The sequence below is a fragment of the Syzygium oleosum genome, unplaced genomic scaffold (genome assembly GCF_021117445.2).
Source record: "Syzygium oleosum isolate NSW1041296 unplaced genomic scaffold, Sole_v2.1 Sole_v2.06, whole genome shotgun sequence".
Lineage (NCBI taxonomy): Eukaryota > Viridiplantae > Streptophyta > Magnoliopsida > Myrtales > Myrtaceae > Syzygium > Syzygium oleosum.
The window spans coordinates 9,880,808-9,904,537 of record NW_026607490.1 but is presented as its reverse complement, the minus strand read 5'-3'; the positions used below and the strand labels follow the sequence as shown (position 1 = coordinate 9,904,537).

The 23,730-nt window shown below is 39.5% G+C and overlaps 1 protein-coding gene and 1 pseudogene across 1 annotated transcript; one reads left to right on the top strand and one right to left on the bottom strand.

The window, feature by feature from the left end:
- LOC115665924 (probable inactive ATP-dependent zinc metalloprotease FTSHI 5, chloroplastic) overlaps window positions 1-23,730 on the bottom strand; it is a 76,947-nt pseudogene that overhangs the window by 30,810 nt on the left and 22,407 nt on the right.
- LOC130134517 (nuclear transport factor 2B-like) lies at window positions 427-1,188 on the top strand. The gene is made up of 2 exons (XM_056312187.1): window positions 427-788; window positions 1,051-1,188. The coding sequence occupies exons 1-2, from the start codon at window positions 474-476 to the stop codon at window positions 1,162-1,164; spliced, it is 429 nt and encodes a 142-aa protein (XP_056168162.1). The 5' UTR covers window positions 427-473; the 3' UTR covers window positions 1,165-1,188.

Here is a 23,730-nt window from a genome sequence, read left to right as displayed (position 1 = left end):
CCTCATAATGTTTTAACAAATTAAAAACATCATCATGATACAGGTGAACATCACTAGAACTCGAACTTGGGCCACCTAGTTGATTTAGAAATTGATCCCAGAACTTCTCGATGATCTCCTCGTTAAACCTAGAGGACCTTTTACCTTTTACCTTTTAGCAGATTTACAGATATTAATTTCATAATTGTTCTGTGCCTCCGTTAAGAAATATTGTCAATCTAGAGGGAAGCCGGAGGCAGAACTCTCCGGATCTCTCTCTACTGCTGCGTCCGAACATGAGTAGAAGAACAGGGGGGGCTTTTTAGTCTTTCTACCCGAAGGACGGGTTTCGGGTCGGGTCGGGTGGACCCGACGATTCCAAATAAAAGGGGAACTCTCGAAACCCCTAACGGCTCGCTTTCTCTCTCTCTCTCTTCGTCTGCATCGCGCGGGGGTGTGAAGGCACGGAGAACCGACCGGAAGGAGGAGCAGAGATGGCGATGATCGATCGAGCGAACGACCCGATGATGGCGGAGGCCAAGCGGTTCATGGAGGACTACTACAGGACGTTCGACGCGAACCGGGCGGACTTGGCGAAAGTGTACCGGTTCGAGTCGCTGGTGAACTTCAGCGGCCGGATGATCGAGGGCAAGGAGGCCATCGTCGCCAAGCTCACCTCACTTCAGCAGTGCCGGCACCAAATTGGCCACATCGACTGCTTTCCCTTGAGCGAAACCGGCGGCGTGATCGTCATGGTCACCGGCTACATGTGGCTTGACGGCAAGCCGGACGCCCTCCTTTTCAACCAGGTCGAAGCATCCATCGATATGTTTTTTGTTTAATTCCTTTTTTCGAGTGTCGAAGGATGGTTTGTTTGGACGCCACCACCTTGGGTGATCCCTTCGTCCATTGTTGAAAAGCAAGAGCAATCTGTATATAAGATTCCATGGCGAACCGAATCGTAGCGTTTCAGAAAGAAAGTGTGATTTCTTTGCAATTTTTCTCTATCAATCGTTTAATCATTCGTATTTTGCATACTGAGAGTCGTGTGTATCTGATTCTTGCCCTCAGTCGTTCCATTTGATCCCATCACCACCGGCAGAAGGAGAAGGAGATAGCTTTTACGTAGCCCAACAAATTTGGTCGGCTTATGATTTCAACAATCATCGGGCCGCCTTGGCTTGATCGCGAAGAATGTCCGAGACCAAAGGAGAAGGCGGCTGGTGGCTTTACTTTACGAAGGCAGCCGGGGGAGTTGAGTTTCAGCCTTATGTTTTTTTTTTTCGATGTTCTAGGTCTACTGCGGTAGTGTCTGGTAAATAAGATTGTTTTTACTTAGACCATTGTTGTTGATCTTGTGGTGTGAGTGTTCATGGTATCATCAACTGATTTTAGCCCGCCATCTAGCTAGGTCGTTCCTAAAATTGTAGGCCAGTACCTCCTTCCACGGCCTTACATTTATCCTCTCTCTCCGGATTCACTTGGATTGCACTCTGCTTTGCTGTTTTTAAATCCCGGAGAGCTGGATTTGATTCGCTTGAATTTGTCTCAATCTATCGTACTGGAGAAGAACGATTAGGGTCATATTCTATCCTTTCTGCAGTGCATGTTCGGATTGAGTCTACCTTTGTCAGATTGCTATTTCTTGTTCACCGTTTTATATCTTGATATGATAGGCTCGCTATTTTACTTAGAATTGTTCTTTTTATTCCTTTTCATAGCCTTGAGACAAATCTAAATATGCACGGTTTGAAAGACGATGGACAAGCTCACACTAAACCGGTCAATATGGAATCCAATTCGGGATTTTACTTGGGAGCTACCAGGAAGGAAGTGGTTTGGAAGGAATTAGGAGAAGAGAGAGCCACGGGTAAAGAATGGGAAGATTGCAAAATTGGAAGGAAATAGGATTTTTTGGTTAGACGCATCGATTCGGCCAAGCATTCTCTTCTCAGTTGCCCTGTACTAGACAAGTTCGTAAAGATCTTCGTACTAAAGTTAATGAAGATCAATCTCGCAAGGCCTAACACCGAACTCAGCCTTATTAGAGAAGTGGCCACCAATGTCAAGGAAAGTCTGAGGAACAAGGTTTAACAATGCTACGAAAATGAGATAAGCATGGATTGAGGTTGGAAGGATATACCTCTTCTTCTAGTCTAACCAAGTCTATGCTGTTTAAAAATGCAACAAAAATTAGGATGGACAAATTAAGACCAACAGTTGATCTTTCAGAAACGTGGATGTATGACTATTATATGTAACAATGACATGCATGCATTCTTCAGTCCTGTCAACAGAATTAGTATTAGGCCGGTCTAGTGAGTCAGATCGCAAAGCAGTTTCCAGGCCTGAAGTAGAGCAATCCCCAGAAAAAGACCTCATATAAGCTTCTAACAACTTCAGCTCTCTCATCAGCAAGCATATCCATGAGTACGGAAGGGTCTATAGCCATATACACCAATTTCTCCAGCAATTGTTGATCCCATAGAGCATGAGAAGTATTCGTTCTTCCGGTACTTCAAATAGACCCCCGCATGAAAAACCAGTAAACAGGACCCGTAGTGCAGAACTATCGATATATTAGGTAAAAAGAAAATCGAGAGAATGCAGTAAACAGAGAGTCTCATAATTTCAGCAAAATGCCTCATCATACATGATGACGTGTATCTTTATGTTTCGATCGCATAGAAGGGACAAAAGAAAAGTCTTGTTCTTACTTCAACAATTTATGATCCCTAGTGGATCTCTATATTAAGCCTATATTCTTTATATTTTTTTACAGTACAACTTGTAAATGGGATGGAAAGCTCCATGCAGGTTAGTTGGACAAATTCGGGAGTAGAAGGTGGTTCAAAGCAAGTTAGTGCGAGTTTTCTAATTATGCTTTTTCCCGTTTTTCAACATCGATTTCTCCTTTCTTTTCTATGCGGAGAACTTTCTTCTCCTACAAAATTTCTACCGATGGTCATGCCCATGATCCTACTTTTCTTCCGAAAAAAGGGAAGGAGAAAGAGAAAGTCTCCTTCATGACTCTAGATAGCCTTCAACTTCGTTTAAGCATAATGAAATCAATCTTTCTTGTCCCTTAGTTCAGCGCAAGAGAATGGATAAAAGAAGAAATTTGAAATCCCACATCGACATCGGAATCAATAGTCAAGGAATTCAATCGGTCTCGCTTAGGAATCTCCGGATCTACGCTTATTTTCAACTCCCCAAAGCATTTCGTCACTTACTACGCCCTTCCTAGTCTCTGGGTGCCTAGGTATCCACCGTAAGCCTTTCCTCATTTGACCGAACAAAGACTCGATCACCATCTCCTGAAAGGTCACCGGAAAGATATTGAACTTTTGTTATCGAAAAGCATCACTTATTCACATTTTATTTTGTGGTCAGAGGCAAATTGAAAGCTAAGCAGTGGTAATTCAAAAGATTCCTCGAGCGAAAAATAGAAATGTCTCCTACTTTAAATCTAATCCAACGCGCATATTAAGCGCAGCTGTGAAGTCAAATCAATGAAGTACTGCCCAACCTCCTGCTATTACATTTGCACATTTAGTGCTACGACTGTACTATTAAAAGGATTAGCTGTTAAAGGTATCTATCTAGCGATAGATCCTTTAGATTCATCGTCAACTATGCTCCAACCTCGAATTGTTGGTGAGGAACATTATGAAACTGCACAAAGAGTTCCATAACAAATGGTCCATTTATTGATGGGCGAATTACGAGGATTGAAACCGCACGTTGTGAAAAAGAATTTTTTTTATTCCAAAGCAAAGATATCCACGAAATGGTTCGTACTATTCAGATATTCACGATCAAGAAGTACTGTATTCTCTTTCGGACAAGCCCTGAAAGGAGTAGGAAGGCTGGAATAGGGGCATAGCATTAGTGGTTTGCTGGGTTGGTTTTGCTCTCTACATTCTCGCAGAGAGATGGAAAGAAGAGAGGTCAACTGGAGTGGAAGCCAAACGAAGGGGCCGAGAATTTGTGATCGATATGAAGAACCACTGAAATATACGATTCTGCTTCTCCTTCGTATTACCAAAAAAATAGATTCTTGCCTTCTTTGGACTTTCATACGCTACCCCTAACCATACGAACGAGACAAAGAATTCACATCACCTATTGCTAATTTCTTGACGAGGGAAACTAGATTTTAGTCAGATGTATTATTTAAACTGGCTTGGAACATTACTTGACAGTAGTGTAATAGAATGAAGACATAATAAGTTGTTGCAGTAAGGCTGCGCATGGCAACTTGCCAAATAGTGTTTGATTCTGTTCTTTTGTTCCCAGAATCAGTTTGGGAATAGAAATCCGTTTGTTTAATTTTTTGATTCTAGGCACAAATTCTTGCAAATTTGTGCCCAAAATCAGTTTTGGAGCAGAATCAAGAATAAAAAAAAAAGTAGCTTCTTGATTCTGGGAACAAAAATGAGAATCAATTTTTTTTTTCTTCTTTTTTTTTGGTTTTTAATATAGCTTCTAATGTCCGGCGCGAGGGCCACCCTTGCCGTATTTGGCAAGATTAAAATATTTTAATAAAAAAATATTATTAATAAAAAAATTTTACCGGCCATGGCAAAAAAATTAAAAAATATATTATTAATAAAAAAAAAATTACCGACCATGGCCAGCGACCAGGCCATGGCGAAAAAAATAAAAAAATATATTATTAATAAAAAAAATTTTACCGGCCATGGCCAGCGACCAGGCCATGTCAAAAAAAATAAAAAATATATTTTCAATAAAAATAGTTTTTATTTAAAATATTATTAATAAAAAAATATTTGTTATTAAAATATTATTAATAAAAAAAATATTTTACAGGCCATGGCAAAAAAAAGTAAAAATAATATTTTCAATAAAAATATTTTTTAGTAAAATATTTTTTAAAAAAATTATTAATAATATAAAATTTTTTACCAGCCATGACCAAAAAAATAAAAAAATTATTTTTAATAAAAGTATTATTAATTAAAAAATATTTTACCGGCCATGGCCAAGAAGGAGGAGAAGAAAAAAGAAAAGAAAAAAATATTAAAATATTTAAAATGTTATTAAAATATTATTAATAAAAAGAAATTTTGTGCCGTTACCAAACGCATTTCTGTTCCCGGGCACAGAATTTTGGACCGTTACCAAACGCCTTTAAATGTTCAGAATCAGTTCCCGGACACAGAATCAAAAAGAATCATTTCTGACCAGAATCTATTCCCGGGCACAGAATGGTTGCCATGCGCAGCCTAAGTGGACTTTTTATTTTCTTGGTTAGGAAATTGGAAATAAATATGCAACTCCACATATACCAAAAGTGGACATTTTATTTTTCCCTTACAACCATATATTATTTTTCCTAATAATTTTTATGACTAGGAAGCCCATCTTGTATAGATAAATCTTGAATGCATGGGGGAATTTATGATTATGGAATTTTGGTTTTCTCTTTTCTTTTCTAAACCAAAACCGATCCTAATTTCCTAACTTGGTATTTAAGAAAAGAGTGGGATATTCTAGTGTTTTCTACAAAGAAAAATATGGCTAATTCCAAAGAAAAACACAAACTTTATCTTGAGCCGAACTTTTTTTATCTCAATAAAAAGTACCAACTTTTATTCGAATCCCAAATCTGACCTCCTTAATGTGAAATTTTCAAATTGCCAGGTTAGAGTTGGGATTTAAGTGAAAATTGATAATTTTTTATGAGACAAAAAAAAATTCGGGTCAGAATTGTCACTCAATGTAAAATTTTTTTTTTTTTGGAATTAGGCCAAGAAAATGTCTTTTATTCGAATAGAAGATAATCAATTCTACTAAGAATTAGTTAATGATTATGAATAAACGAATTGAGCCAGTTTTGTCTGCTGCTTCCAATCATCTATGAGATCAACTATCCAATGTTTTAGTTTTGTCATTGTAATTATTCAATTTAATGGGATCTGTAGTGGTTGGTAAACTTAGTTTAGTTTACAGTTTTTGGTTTGTATGTAGCCGCTAACTTGGGTGTATATTTCTGTAAGTTTGTAGCTAAGGAATGACTTCATTCTTTTTTTATTATGATTTTCTTTTCCATATTTTCCTTAATTTTTCCAAATTAAATTGTGGAGTGATTCTTGGTTAATTTCTTTCTACTAATTTCTGGAATAACTTAATTATCAGCATTGTGATGTCTATACATTTTGTCCTTTTCTTTTTAGTAGTGTTGTTGACATGTATCCCGAGGGATTTGCTAAGTTGGAAATAACTCAATTTTCTAGGTAATGCAGATTTGACAAGTGTTCCCGAAGATTGATTGTAAAAATAAGTACGCCTTGGACACCCATTAATAAAATCCTTCTTTTAATTCTTATAGTTGGCGCCACCTATGATGAGAGGTAGCTGCTACAAGTTACACGTGGCAATGTCAAAGGACAAGCAGGAATCAAAATCATTTCACCAAAATCGAAATCATACTCCCTTGTTTCTTTTCTTAGGTGAAGGGAATAGATGTATTCATGACATCAAGCGATTCACATCAAGATCTAAAGACAGATTAGATGTTCGTGAGTATTGTTCAAATAAAATAAAACACCGACAAAGATAAAATTACATGCACTGCATATCATGCATAGTTTCAATAATGAGTTATCCGTAACGATGATCATTATTAAATTCTGTAAATTAAAATTAACTCTCAAAAGTTTATAAAACAACGGATGTGATATCACATCGATTTATATCTCGATTTTGTAAATCAATCTTAATATATATTTATTGCTATTTTAATATTGATATGGGTAAAAAAGAGGAAATCATGTTGACACTAGGTAGGATATAATCTTCATCCTGGTGTCAAGAAAATGAATTGTGAATGGACCCATACTCAAAAACCTTTTTTTTATTATTTTCTTTTTCAAAAGCTTTTGTTGTGTTGGACAATGAGATGCTTCCTTTTAGATTCCCACTCTTAGTTTAATTTAGGGTTTTATATTGTTTTCTTTACTTCAGTGACAGATTCTCCCTCTCTAATTAATCAAACAAAACATGGGAGGTAGGCCCTCCTATGTAGGTAGCAAATGCTTGTTCTCTTCCTTAATCCTTGTTTTATCCGTCTGCTAACACCAACAAGGAGGTTAATAAACCAATAAAAGAAAAAGTCATCGCCATTATATATGTCACCCAACAACTCATACAGTTTTCAACATCTTCCTCTCCTTCTCTTGTCCTCTTTCTTCTCTCCTTCATCCCCATCTTCTTCATCTGCATTTTCTCATTCAAGAACCTTTTGCTTCTTTGAAACTCCATTTGTGAAGACATGGGCCATGTCTGTGGAGATGAGGGAAAGATCGTTATATGAAGGAAAGCTTCCAGCTTCAACCATGGTCAAAGCCAAAGGGTTGGCCTCTCTTGATGGAAATACTCCATACGAGCCGTGGCCAGCGCAGTTTCCTCAGCAAAAGAAGATGATGACTCGAGGAATTGTTTTTTAAATCCTCTAGGCAAGTCTGATGCTTCGCTTTAAATTTAATTCCCATCATTTTCTGGTTCTTTTCCCCTCTTGAAACCAACTCGGTTTCCAGAAAGAGTTGAGATGAGAGATAGAGAATAAAAAGTAAATTAGTTGCTAAGAATTAATCCATAGATTTCATTGGTGCTGTGTAGTTTTCTTGGCAACTGTCTGTCTTTCCTCTTTTGACATTGTAAAATCAGCAAGAGATACTCTCTTCATCTCTATGTAATACCCAAGAAATTTACTTCATTGCTCTTATCTTCCCCCATGTTCTTTTTGTCCATTTGCACTTATCGAATTCTAATTATCCTAACCCAGCTTGTGAACCTTCTATGTTTAGGTATCATAAGGTTATATACATGACAAGCAGTATTTTATGGACATAATTCTGTGAGCATTTATATGCACGTTATCTTTTGTTCCATGTGATATGGAAAGAGTTTATGCATGCTTCTAAAAATGTGTATGGACCTTGTGTAGCAGCTAGTCCTTCATAATCTAATAAGGCCTTCGTTCAGATCCAAAGCTCAAAATTTTCACTTTAGAGGATTTTCTTTGAGTCATACAAATCACTTGTGGTGATGATTTACTGCATCTTATTAAGTCCTTGTGAAATCCCACAATCTCCGGCGCCCACATACAGCCTAACTTTGTGAGAGATCTATTTTGTTAACTATAGCAATGGAGCATGTGATGTCTCACTTATTGATAAATGATGCGAAAGATCTAAATAATGAAGCAGGATATTATATGATAAGTTCTCAAACTTACCGCACGAAAAGTAAGGTGGGGGGCCCTGATGGTAGGTTGCTGGGCTAGTCTCCCCCGAGGTATAGGCGCTCCGATTACCTGTGCGGGCTCGTTCCGAGGAAATGGTGGCGGATCCTCGGTTACCAAAAAAAAAAAAAAGTAAGGTTTATACCAAACATCGACTTTTGATGTAGTTAGTCGTGGCTCGTCGGGTATCGTGCCGTAGGCAAATATGAGATGACATCTCATTACCAAAATCAAAACATGGGTTTTTGTTTTTCCATTGAACAGATTTTTGCAGGGGTATATGGAAATTAGTAATTCCTGGCATGCTTCAGATGGATGAGGAAAGAGAAAGAAATTGCAATCTCTACAAGTTTTTGACAGTGACCAAATCCTCCATGTCAATCTCCAATAAGTCTGCAATCTCTCATCACCAAGTCTAGCAAAATCAGCAACTATCTAAGAGGCAAAACAAGGAAGGGTAATTAAAGATTATACCCAGCTCAAATACCGCTCATTATCGAGCGAACAAGACGATTTGCATACATCCACGGAGATAGATTAAACCGAGGTCCAAATATCCATGTTGACAAGAAAGTAGCCATCTATCCGGTACATGTTAATTTCCTTTTACAATCTGTCTTATACTACTTTCTACTATTTATATACACACCATCTCTTTCCCTCACCAGTACGGAACTGCACGTCGAATCAAGGAAATCAATTTAAAAATTCAAAGTCCAATTTAAGTTTTCTTTACGAAAAGAATAAAGGGAGGAGAAAGAAAGTCAAGGACCAAAGTATCTCCTTCTCTCCCAACTGTCTGTCAATGGGGAAAGCCAGATTTTGGGGTACGGATCCGTAGCTTTCGGAAACTTAATGGAACTTAGGAATTGTGATTGGCCATATTTTAAGGATAGGGACGACGATTCGACTTTAGTACATTTAGCTTTTGCATGATTGAAATCCTTTGTTAGTCACCATGTGTCCATCTTAGTGGGAAAATGACGTGCAACTTGGGAAAAGAGGAGGAAAAACAGTTAATAAGGACGAGAGCCATCATTAGAAAATTTTCTATTGGTTGATGACTCATCAAGAATCGAGATAGGTTACTGTGATCTTTGGGAAAAAAAGAAGAAGACTAATATCATTAAAAAATCCAAAACTAGAACCCTAACCCAATGCATGCGCGTCATAAATACGTAAATTTTTTATGTTAAATTTTCCATTTCTCACATCAGACCCGTCTTGTAGTTATCTGCTGCGTAGGTATTGATTGCCAGCAGAGAGTAAAATCGGGCGGGGTACTGGTTTGATTTTTTTCGCAAGACCAGAATTAATTTGGAATTAATATGTCGTGTGAATACTAATTTATGATTTTTCGTGGTATTAGAAAAAATTCTTTATGAAGGACTCATAATGGATCACTTAAATTGAGAAAGATTCAAATAAATACGAGAAGCAAAAGCAAAGAGAACAACAACCGACACACTTGGCTTAAAGATTTTGCTCTGATCTACCTTTTTCTTTGAAACCCCACTAGGAGAAATTGAGGTTTTTTTCTTTTTTGTTTTGTTTTGTTTTGGTCGAAGGAGAATTTGAGTTTGACTTGTGGCATCTTAGCTCAAGTGGCAAGCATAACACAAACCATCATACACAACAAGAATATCTTAAGAATATCTTATTCTTGAAATTAGCTTGATCTCTCTTTTTCACATGAGGGTTGATGGTGGACATGGCAGCTTGCGCAAAAGCGCATTGGACAACTCAATAATGAGCTTTTAGATAATAAGGTTAATGTGGGCTGCCTGCCTTACATTAAACTTCCAAGTGCCCCTCTACCTTTTCTGGATTAGGTTAAGTTGTCTTCGAAGAGTAGCAGAAGTTTATTTTCATATCCACTATGGTGGATAAAGTTAATATATTTATACTTAAAGAACTAAATGAAGCCATGAGGGTAATCTTGTGTATGCCCTGTTTCACAGCTTAAGAAGAAACCAAATTGTATGCCAATTCCCTTCCTTTTTACCTTCAATCTGTCACACAAGTGACCACCATGGTTATTTGCAAAGTTCTTCCAAATTTTGCAATCTACATGACATAGAATAGCCATAAAGTAGGAATTATCTCAGCTGAACAGTCGAGCGCTTGAACAGAAATGCATACTTTCGTTGGCGAAAAGTTTGAAATCTGAAGCGAAAATTGGATTCCCATTCCATGAAGGCATGTTACAGTTTAGACACTCTTGTTTGAAAAAGGAGAACTTCTAGGCTGGCCAAGATTCCTCAATAATTTAAACATCAATCATTGGGTAGCCTATGTGATAAGTTACAACAGAGAAGGAAAAAAGAATTATGCGTGGAGATGGTGCCGCCTGTCAACATTACAAACATATGCTTCTGCTACAGGCTCAAATCTCGCGCTTCAAAGCCTCTAATGAACGATATGATAGCAAGGTGCTCCGAAGAATAGGTCATGAAAGATGCCAATATAAGGCCTCCACCAACCATCAAACCCAACCCGTTGAAGGACGCAAAGCATGCACGAATTTGTTGTTCTTGCAATCCTCACTCAAGCGTCATAGCAAGGAAATAGCAAAGAACATAAAAGAAACATCATAAACATTCAAATTTCTGATCCCAAATGATATAGGAAGCAACAGATCAGCATGAAACTTGGTGTAATTTAAATTAGTAAAGAGAATTGGGGCATTTTGAGAATCAAACCAAAAGAATTACCTCGCGAAAAGAGCAGTAATCCCGAAAATGCATGGCAAGGCTGGGGCCACCATTGCCAAAAATGCCATACCCGACCAGTAACAGCAGGTAGCAATATCATCGTATGCTCCATTAGAAACACCAGAATATGCGTATGCTCCATCGAAAAGATGTGCATTGGCAAAGTCGCTATAGTACAAATTTACAAAACCCTGATCACCAGTGGAATGAAAAATGTCAGAGACAGGGAGAAGAGGAACAGTGTATATAATAAGAAGATGTACATAACTTTCTTTAGTGTTAGGTTATACAAGGATAGAGAAATTGAGACTGTTTAAACACAACCACAACAAATCTAATAGTTCGAAGTAAGAAGACTGGTGATCCAATTGAGACCGAGTAATTTTGTGCCACTTGTGAACACTAGAAGCCAAAATCTTTCCTGCCAGCAAGAAAATCTGGGGTTTGCATCTTGACCCTATTAGACCTCATCACATGCATGTCCTTACTCAAGAAAATTAAATTGCGACAAAAACTCCATGTCCTTCTCATCTACTTCATCCAGTATTTCATAAGTAAGGATAACTGTTTAGATACGTTGGTACAAACTCATCCTTGGTCCATAATCAAGTCAAAATCCAATCATCATAAATCATAGGAGCTAACATACTCGAACTAACTAAACAAAATAAATTGACATTACATCACCAGCCGTTAACATTCAGAAAAGACAATTACCTCCAGTGTAAGAATACAGGGCTTGCACTTTGCCCATCATGTCACTAAAAACAGTCTCAGAAGGTTCCACAACCATGACTCCAGAATTAAGCCTCTCTGAATGCTTCTAGTTAGCACAGAATTTCACGCATTTAAACAGATCCTCCATACTTTTAACCACAATAGTATCTGCGTCCAAGTATACAACTGCACAAAGAAGGGAATGTTTTCCTCCATATGAGAATATAAGAAAAATATCCGTACGCACATCATCTACGCATGATAATCCAAAAACTCAGCCATCTGAAAATGAACAAGTTCACTTTGTTCGTCCATTTTAAGTTGGCATTGTTGCCCCAACAATCCCGAAACATAGAAAAATGCATAATAGCCACAGTCACCTTTTTTATAGCTAGTCATGTTGAATATTTTCAGTTTCGTGTAGACACCCCAAAACCTAGCCGGACGCTTTTGATTGGGGCTGGCCAGTAGACTGATCTTTTCCACTATCCAGCCATCAGCCTGCACAAGCATCCCAAACATTTCAAACTCAAAGACCACAAAACATTTAACTCGATCTAAACTACTGCCTTGGTTAAACAAGATGACACTACAAGGGAAAACAGGGGACAGCAACGAACCCAATTAATTTCCTACCACAAATAGCGACAGAACGTAACAGCAGCAACCGCAAAGCTGGAGTTACCCAGAATCTTACGTTGCCTTAATTTTCTCAGGAACCAAATTACCCAGTTCGAGTAGAATTTTTTCAATTATAATGACACTGATCAATCAATACTTCTGTTTCCAGGATCCTAGGTGCCAAGCCGACCTCGAAGACGTCATCATTTAAAAAGCCATTCCTACTTAGCAAATTATGCACTTAAATCAGAAAACGCTCAGCAGAACATAGCACTAAGCACAAAATCAGAGTTTCTTAGCTCCTTAAGCCACCTCAATTTTCTGAGAAACCAACAAATCCTAGAGCATTATCCGCTTCAACATGCTGTCGAACCGGATGCGCAGCTGACTACTTCAAAAGCAAACGCAAAGACAATACTGTTTTTTCCCTTCCGCAGACTACACGTGTGTGGTACATAGAGAGACCCTGGAGGAGCTTCTTGGCCTAATAGGAGACGCCGTTGGAGACCAGAACCACCATGTCCTTGGTGGCCCCAGTGTCGCGGATCGACTTCCCCAGCATGCGGACTCCCAGCAAGAACTCGTCGCCATACGGGAATGTGACGTATGCCTCGCCGCCCCGCGGTGAAGGCTGGGATCCGATCGGGGCCGCCGGACGGACCGAGAGCAGCAGGATCGCGGCCGCGAGGAGGAGGAGCGGGGCACCGCCGCGGCGACTCATTTGGGAGTGGCGGCGGTGGGAAAGCATACTTCGTCCAAAAAAAAAACACGGGTAAAGTATTCTCCAATGAATATTAGCAAACAAACATTAGTGGAAACGTGTAAGATATTGAGATACAGGAAGAAAATGGTTCTTTCAGTCCTGGGAAAGCAAAGCATTCTCCACTGAACATGTATTCGGCGGATTAGAAGCATGTTGAGATGCTATCTCGAGGCCACAAATGCATGTGAATCATACACCTGTCTCTTGACATGGCCACATTTCTACAGTTGAGTATTATTAGAGGGTAAAAATGATGAGGAAGGTTTTATGGCTTCAAGATCATCTTTTTTTTTTTGCTAAAAGGCTTCAAGATTATCTTGTATGAAGAGAAAGGTTTACTTTGCCTATTTGCAACAAAAGGCTTGGGGAATCTCATTTTGGTTTAACCACTATTTGATATGGGCACCAGAAATGGCATATTGCTGCTAAGAAGACGGACAGAACAGAGCCATATATAAATTAGGAAAGGCTGGAGTACTTCACAGACAGGAGCCGCGTGTATTAGTAGGTTAATTGTCTTTTATGTTCTATTTTTTCATGAAATCTTAGTCTGGAGGAGGGAGACTAATTTTTTCCACTCATAAAATCTCTAGCGTAATGCATGTAGCTTATACAAGAAGTTTTGCAAATGCCAAACTAAGTTGTCTATGATTCACTCCAAAGGTCCAGTTTACTCGGCCTGAACGATCGGTTGCTTATTGGGCCAGTATGATGGGGGCTTGAGAAAAAACAACACGAGCACTTGAAGGGGTCAAAGATAAATCCCCCTCAAAGAATTCAAAGACGATGACAAATTATTCCTCAGGTCCAGTAAGGATAGGATCTATCGATATTTCCTCGACAATTCTGCAGTCTTCACTAGACTCGCTCAATCATTCTTTTATCTGCTTTTCAAGAGTCAATTAGTCTTAAGAGAGCTTTAGTATCCAAAACCAAGTAAAATCTGTATGCTTTATAGCAGCAAATAATGCAGTAAGTCCAAGTATCAAAAGACTTATTGAGCAAGTCGTGTTGTTGTATCCACAACTGGACTTGCTCAAAAAGCTCCAGTCAACTGCCTTTAGTGGATTAGGGGACAAGAATCGAGGACCATATTATTTGGTCCCTCGTACATCAATTCACCAAATAAGATAAAAAAACTTGATTGCATTCTATTGACTTCTGTTACCAGACAGGCAAAGTAAAAACTCGGAGTTACCTTCCATTAAAAAGTTGAACGAGGGAAAATGGCTCTTTCTCCCGCACTCCACCATTTTCTTCAAGCATCCTTTCCAAGTCCTGCCGGTCAAACAATATGTCACCTCTAGTTTCAGAGGATTCACTAAAAAATTGATTAAAAAAAAGGATTACGTTGATAGAGTGAGGCAAGGCAGCATTTGAAGGTGTATGGACTTACATGATCCCACATATGCAGAAACCAATTCAAGAAAACAAGACAAAAAGTATATGGCTCCATGCATTGTAAATTAGTTTTCATGAATAACATTCACATACTGAAAGAAAACCAGATAGAGCTTGACAACAATAGCTCATATGTGAAAGAACAGAGTCTAATCCGCATTACATATACCATTCCAGCCAGGGCAGAACTTAAGCTCAACAGGTTGACATTCACACAAATGAAGATGATAGGAAAGAGACCAAGGAGATGAGCAACCATCTGTGGAAAGGGCTGCAAGAAACAAGGGACTCCAAGGAGAAATGGAAAAAGGGTACTAAAAAATCAAGAGAAGAATTGGCTAAGAAAGGTATTATGATGATAAGAGAGGACATAAACTTTTCCTCAAGTATTATAAGGAAGAAGCTAAATAAGATACAGTGGTATGATAAGCTCCTAAGAATAGACTTGCAACCATATAAGTGACATTCTATCATTCAGTCCACGTGCTGTTAAACAGAGGAGGATTCAACTGTTTATTTAAATGTATAATGACACACATAATATTAAAGCTATTAAAGCAAGCTGGCCACCTCCAGATCTACCTTTCCAGTCAAGATTTCAAACTCAAGCAACTCGTCGACAATCTTTTCGAGAACTCGATGATTTTTCTGTAACATTTCCTTTGCTTTGTAATAAGCCAAATCATACATCTGCAAAACATGGATCCATCAAAGAAGGAACATCAAAGAATCTCGCAATCAACCAGAGACTTGATACTCTTTCAATTCGGACTATCGGATATAGTAAGCCAAATAAAGCCTCATAGCAACAGACACAAGCCTTTTCAACTTTAGCGGCAATCTCATATTCATGGTTGTTCCCCATGCTCAAAGCTGTAACCTAGTGAAATAGAAACATACAACCAGAATTAAGCTAAAGCGCATCAAAGATTCCCAGCTGGAACATGAAGCTTGAATACATAACAGTATTGTTGAGTTTGATCATCAATGGTTTATTTTACGATCATAAAGTGCATGCAAGATGGAACAGAGAAGTACCGCATTACTGTGATAGTAAATTGCAGGACTGTCATCAGGCCCCCAACCGTACTGAATGACCATCCTTGTCGCTATCTGTCACAGGGTATGTATATTAATATATACATCTACATGTATTCAGTTTTCACTGTGAGAGTTTTTGCCCAAAAGTTAACCTAAGGTAGAGAATATCAACAAATTTCTCAAAGCATAACGTTACCGGACCAACCTCTTGAGCTTGCTTCAGTTCAGAAGAAGAGAGAAAATTCTCTTCCCCAAAAGGAAGTAGAAGCTGTGAAGCGACATACGAACCAGAGAAAAATACAAGCTTCTTTTCAAGGTATGATCTTGACTCTGAGTTAGCATTAACAGATCCTTCACTCCATGCCTTGGTGATCTTTGTACAGCCAATTCCCCGCAAGAAAGAGGTCAAAGCAAACATCTTTATAAGACTAAGGCACTAAAATCCCATAAGACATGCCTCGGCAAGTAACTGCCCCTGCAAAGAGGAGAACAAGAACAACCCAGGACACGTGGATACACTGTTATGTGGCACAATGATAATATGTCTGCCAGAATACTCCAATAACAGATAAAGCTATAAATTGACATCTCATGTCAGTGTGTTTGACTGTTTGATATCCGGTTTCATATAAAACTCCCGATGGAGGCCCTTAGATACAACAGCAAGGATCATGACCAACAGAAGCATGAGACTATGATTCACGAGTGCCCAGATAGAGAAGGTAATTTACAGGTCGATAGCATGACTGGATGACAATACTACTGAATAAAAAGTTCGATAACGAACAACATGCCAGTGCATATAGCTTCAGAAGAGCCGAAAAAAACATAAACAAGATTTTAATGGCGAGCTGACATCCATGAAGGATGACATTCACTGTTCAGCAGTAGAACATAAATCCCTAAACTAGGAATATGGCTCTTGCAGGTACTTGCTCATAAGCTTAGTAAGGTGCATGCTATTTCATTACAAGAATGAAGGAGAGAACAATAACCTGCCACGAAGATGGTTCAAGCCACAAATTGTCGACTACATCAAAGTTAGGTAGTTAAAGAGCTATAAGGCCACGACCAGCTGCCCAAACAGCATGGGGGAACTTGGTTTCCTCTGTCCACCGTCAAATCATCCAAATTATATTAGTTGCCTCAAAGAAACCAAAGAAACTTGTACACATAAAGAAATAATCATTTGTTCGCTGGTTTGGGTATATCAAGCAAGCCAAATTTTTAGAAGGATGAGTCGTGATAACCCTACCACGTTCCATTTTTTACCACTTACTTTGTGGTACTCTTGATTCTCTAGAGCACATAAAAAATGAAACAATAGAAATTTATAGATCAGAATCTTGCCAATTTTAAAATTGTTCAGAAGACAATAGCCCAACATAGTCCAGCGAACTAATAGTAAGCATCCAAGTGAATTAATTGAGCATAACTCCACGTTCCACTAGCTCAAAATAGATTGGAAAGGACACATACATCAAGTGGAGGATTAAGAAGTTCAACTCCATTGGTTATTTGACCATATGGTTCCATTAGATCAACAACATTCTGCATGTCCTCCTCAGTCAGTGTCAGCCCCAGATGATTCACCAGCATTCGGCTAATCTGCCTCGCAACTTTTGTTTGCCGAATCCACTTAGGAACCATATGGTTGAAGGTCTATGCAAAATAATGAATGAATAATATGCACATAGTAAAAGATATAAATGCGAGAATTCACATTATAGTCAGGGAAGTCATGTGAATGGAAACTTCTAAGAGGAGAAAAAGTAGCAGCATGACTCACGAACAGAGAAGTTTTCGGAGACATTAAAAAATCAATCATAGTTAACAAGCAGTATAAATTTTAGTGTGAAAAGATCCCATAATTCCTATTATAATAGACAATCAGGCACCTGTTCAACAGTCACTTCAGGCAAAATTATGACAAACACCACATGATTCTTATATCCCGCGATTCAATTGGAAAACATCTACATAAGAGTTCATTCACTTTATTAAAAATGGCAAACTTTCATGAATTATCCCAACATGTCTAAACCAGTTGGCACATAAGCTTATCGGCTACTGCATCCTTCCTCAGCCAGCTCCTTCCATTGAATTTATATGTACCACCAATCAATCTTCTCACTCTCATTTGAATAAACACTTATTTGCCCATTGTGCATTATTTCAGGGAATTCTATATCGTACAAAATTGCATACTAGAGTAACTAGACCCAATAGCCATGAATCATCCCAATATATTCTAATTTAGGACAATCCCTCCAATTCACCAAATATTGATTCAGAAGAAAAATCATTTACAATGATAGACTAGAAATCTGATTGAGGACAGTTGATGCCATTTACACAAACCTGATATATTCAGAATATCAAGCAGGAAAGCACCAGTAAGAACACTCAAGCAATATGCTGACCCCAAAGCCCAGTGCAGTTTTAATCATAACCTTACCGCAAACCAACTGCAGTAGCTCATAAGTTCATCCGCATCAACAAATTTGCTACGAAATGCACTTCCTTCCAATGCCACAGGAACAAGTTTCAGTTCTATAGGTCGTAAAAGAGCAGTCTTCTCAGCCACCTGTGCAGGTAAATAAATTGCTTATTAAGGTCACTAAAGAAAAGTAAAAAAACAGATACAAGTTTCCTAACTTCTCAGACTGTCTAGTGATTTATTGGTTTCAGTCTTAATGGGCTAATCCACCAACAAACACGAGGGCAAGCGGTCGGCAGTAATTGCTAGCACCTGAATATCCCATCTACAAACTATCCCAAAGCTGCAGACTAAGAGGACATTCAGAGTACTATCATTATCAAATGCCATAGAAACCTCATAATTGGAAGGTCCTAGACCTGCTTATTTTTACTGGAAATGAGCAGCTTCTGTCAACAACTGGAAGTACATCTTTTACTGAAAAGGAAAGTATAGGGCACGTCTATTTGATGGTGAATCACCTTTCTCCAGTCGACAAAACCAATGATCTCATCGTCCATGAGCACGTGAACCTTTAAAGTGCAACCGGGAAAGAGAGATACTACTATTTCAAACACTATCGCAATAAACTCTATTCTCTGTGTGCATATGCACAGTTTCTCATGTCTTAATCTAACATTCTCATATAATACAGAGGCATAAAAAAAAACATGCCTCATAAGTCTCTAGACCTCAATAACAAGGAGCAACGTACCATGTCTTTGCATTTGAAATGCCCAGTCGACTGAAAGACGGAACTCTTGCCTGCCTTGGATGATAAAACTGAAGGAAAGCATCGATTGCTTGAATAGACAGCAATGTCCACAAATATTTGACCTATCGATGTGCTGGAATTTTTCTTGCCAAAAAACATTTCATATATTGTGACATCCTCGATTCGGAACCTAATTCGGCAAGTGAAGTGGCTTAAATTGTCAATGCTCTAATAGCAGGATTAGACCATGAGTCGATTCACGAATCGTTCATGGGTCAACTATTCGATTAGGAAAGGCAATTGACGGTTGGACAATGCGATCGACTAGAGTACTCGACCATGGAAATAGCTCGACCATAAGGATCGATGTGGGATGACATTATGATGTCACGGGTCAAGCAGTGAAAGGTTAGGAATCGATTCGGCGAAAGTATACATAGTCATATTGCAGGTGATTCCGCATGATCATTATACTAAACCCGAACGATCTTAAGTCAATTTCACCAGATCACGTGCCCCGGGTAAATAAGTCAATTCCACACGATTACATGACAACCGAGAATGATCCATGGATTAACGAGAGTCGAATATGGATTGATTGACGAATCAACCATAAGTCACGCTAGCGACACCCCAAGAGGCCACCTAACTCGAATAGGCCGTATTAGGGACACTTCCCATTGAAGTTTTGCCACAAGCCTTGATCCGATTATAGGTTTTCGATTAAGGATTGTTCCGAGACTTTCCGGTCCGAGTTAGTCGGGGTAAAACTCGGGAATAGTTTTGGGCCTCGAAATTTTGGACAAAGGAACTAGTGGGCCGAGAATGGAAGCCCACAAGAGAGTGGGCCGAGAAAAAAGCCCAATGGGCCTCACGCCCAAGACCAAATCCCAAGGAAAGCCCATTAAGCTTTTCAAGCCCATTTCTCTTCCAATTGGGCCCATTCAAGCCCGAGCCCAAGTTTGCTGGCCCGAGCTCGAGCCCACGTGAATAGTAACCGTGAATAGTCTCAATGGTGAAATTACCAAAATGCCCTTCTTGCATTTATCACAAAGAAACAAAAGAAATTGATGAAGAAGACTTTGGGGGCTTTGCCATCATGAAATTAGACTTTGGTGGCTTCTCTTTATTGAGAATAATATCTCTCTTAGCCCTCTTCTTCCCCCCATCCGTCCACTTCTCTCTCTCTCTCCTCCCCCCCCCCACCTCATTCACGTCCAACTCTCCCTCCTCTTTCTTTGGTTCGGCTGAAGCAGCAAGAACAGCCCCTTGGCTGCTATTTTTGCTGCCGTGGAGCCAACCGTCAAGCGCTGTGACAAGCCGTGACCGCCCCGGAGCCGAACGCCGCTCATCCAAGCCATTTCCACCGTTAACCGAGCCTCGCCGAGGCAAAACAGCCGCCCCAAAGCTGCTGTTCAGCCGAGACCCAGCCACCGTCATCGTTCCGTATCGTTTTCGGACCGTGCAACGCGTAGGCCTCGCCGCCGCCGTCACGCTCGTGTCGTCAGATTCGCTAACGGGTGAGTTATCGCCCTAATCCCTTGCTTAGTAGGTTAAACTTCATTAGAGCGGATTAGTTTAAGTTAATTGTGCTTAGTACTAATTGAATAGGGATTAGTGATAATCTATTGGATTAATTATATTATTATTTTATTAATTTTCGGAAATTAAATAATAATATTTTATTAATTTTCGGAATTAAAAATATTATTATTTTATTAATATTTTTGTGGAAATTCCGAAATTAAATTGGGTTTATTTTAGGCTTAAATTGTGATGCCTAAGCTAGAATTTGCCTTATATATTGATTTGTATGCCAAATTGAATTGTTTGGTTAATTTTAAGTATAGCATGTCGGGTATTTAATTAATAAACCCTGAGGTGTCGGGTTTATTTGTTAAGTTTTATGTGAGAATTATGTTGTGGATACTTGAATATAGAAGCATGCCAAGTTTGGGAATTTATTGATATGTGCATAATCACGTGTGAATATTTTAGTACATTTTTATGTGGAGAAGTTGGATATCTCAACGTATTAGCACGGATTATGTTTGCATCGGCTATTGAAAATTATAATGATGGAACCTGAGTGTTGCTATGTGTGCATGATCACCTAAAGGTTCCTTTCGTGCCCGGTTATATCGGAAAACCGTATACCGGATGACCGCCAACCTAGGGTTTGGCCGTGGCCCTAACGGGTGTCCCCAATTTGGTAATTGGAAGCCGTCGCTGGTAGCAGGGGAGACGTAGTCATTCGCGAATCGGATTCGAAATGAACCCATTTATGGGATATGCCGTCATTGTGGTCGGGTGAGACGATGCCGTGCCCGATGGGGCGGGACGATGCCCGGATATACCGGAAGACTGCCAACCTGAGGCGAATATCGCGGGTTGTGCCGTAGCCCCTGGTGTGGCTGTAGTAATTGGAATACGCGTGAAAGATTGTGGTGGCATTGCGCTTGATTATGGGATGAAATTGCTAGGCACGGTATGGGACGGGCCGAAGCAGTTTCACCTTATAATCGGGACACGTGTGGATGCATTGTGCATGGGAAAATTGTTGCGTATTCTGATTATATTATATGCTTGTTGCATTATGATTGTATATGATGGTTTATAACGTGCATGGCGTGTGTGCCAAGGTAAGGTAAGAATGTCTGCAATTGTTTAGTGGCACGTATGTTTATGTTGGGCTGGGTAGCCTGCTCGTGTGAATAGTTAGGGCAAAGCATGGGTTTCTTTGCTATTGATCTGTCATCGATAGATTGCTGCATGTTTTAGGCGCATCCGAGATAAGTTGACCTCCTAGTCAAGGCTTAGGTCGTTAACTTACTGAGATTTTATCTCATTCGTTGTTGTTAACCATCTTTTCAGGTGTTCAGGTATGAGTACGCGTTGCGTTCCTTGTGATACGGTTATGTCGAGGGGGAAATACCTATTGAGGTTGTCCTCGTAGATAGAGGAGCTAGGTTAACCCCCTATCCGTTGTTGTTGTAATCGGGAAGGTCGGCATGGCGGATTGGTAATATATTAATCCCCGATGTACTACTGATGATGTGTATATATATGTTGTATGTTTTCTTGTCTATCCCCGTTGTTGTCTGGAGATATACGCTTCCGTATGTGCATGATCTAAAGTGAAAATGGATGGGTCGACGTTGCGTCCTGGGATGTCGTAATTTCACGATCAAGGAAGGATGTTCGCGCGCTCGAGGGTTCGGGGCGTGACATATATTCAGTTCGTCTCCCTTGCACTAGAAATCTACGAGCATACCTGTCAATTTATCATAAGAACATCATGGTTGCATGCAATGCTATATTTCTTCAAAGAGGTATGCATGCACGAACATATAACTTATGTAGCACCAACACTGACACGCGACATGTGACACAACACGAGACACGTCATTTCTTAAAAAATAGAGAATTTCGACATGTTAAGACACATTGTATATTAAATATATATTTTTATATAAACACGATAAATTATTATTTTTAAATTTGATTTAAATCCACTAATAAATAAATAATAATAAAAAGCCTAGAATTTACTTCTGCGTACTAGAAAATTGCATGGACATGAAGAAAACATAAGATTTGTTTTATGAATAATTCAACTATTCATAAAATAAAATAAAAAGTAAAAGTAAGGTTCTTATTTACTTTGATTTGGATGATTTGTATCTAATTAGATTCAAGATATGCACTCAACTTGGTAGGATACTCTTTGACCTAACCATAATATGAGAAAATTTTCTGGTGCCCATGATATTTCAGAACCTGTTATTTTTTTCATATATTAAAATTGAACTCTCGTGTTGGGGGGAGGGGGGGCTAAATCTCTGACTGGACACGCGGCCCATCACGGCCCATCTTAAACCCTAAATGTCCCCTCCCTAAACCACACCTCCCGATCTCTCGCTCCCGCTCCTGCTCCTGGTCCTGCTCTCGCAGCTCCCGCTCCTCTCGCTCTCACCATGGATATCGGTCAGATGGGAGGATATTTTGGCGGCGAGTTTTACAGTGTCATGGATCATAATCGTCAAGTGATCGGAAGGTATTTCGATGCGAATTCCGACGTCGATTTCGACGGGATGCGAGCCGTCGGCGTTGATGCTATAGTTAATTTGTACGGGACGCAGCCCGCCGGGGTTCATCTGGTCTATTCGATGAGTATGATAGGAGTCGATGTTGGACTTTTTGTCTTCTCCTTCAGTGGAGACTATATTGTTTTGCCGCAGAAAGAGACCAGGAGGTTCCATGAGGTATGTTTTTTTTTTCGCCCTCTCTCTTTTGTTGGCTGCTTGAGTTCAGTCCCTTAGATGTGTTTTATTGAAATGGTAGATGTTTTTACTGAATTTCACACAACGTCATGCACGGATTCGCATCTTAAATTTCCGTTCGTTCGTCCCCTCACTACCGGCGGCGGCACCGGCGGCACCGGCGGCGGCACCGGCGGCGGCACCGGCGGCGGCGATGGAGGCAGCGGCAGCAGCAGTGATGGAGGCGGAGGCGGAAGAGGAGGAGGCACTGGCCGTGTTGGATCCACTGGCGCCATGACTATTTCTGCTAAGCATTGGCATAGGTGAGGCTCGATGTTTTACTTAGATCTATGATCATTGTTAGGTCTGTTTTACTTAAATCATTATTAGGTCGTTCTTCAAATTGTAGGCCAGGACAACTTTTCACGGCCTTACATTTATCCTTTCTCTTCGGATTCACTTGGATTGCGCTCTGCTTTGCTGTTTTTAAATCCTGGATAGCTGGATTTGATTCGCTTGAATGTCCAGGATTTGATTCGCTTGAATGCCGGCCAGCCTTGCGACCTCGACTTGGGGATCTCGTATGATTAATGTAGATATGACTCGATGAAATAATTGCAAGCTTTGAAATTTTTTTTTCGTATTTATTAACCGGGCCATCCAAAACTCAAACATTACTCGGAGAATTTGAGGTTTTTTTCTTCTTTGTTTTGTTTTGGTCGAAGGAGAATTTGAGTTTGACTTCTGGCATCTTAAGCTCAAGTGGCAA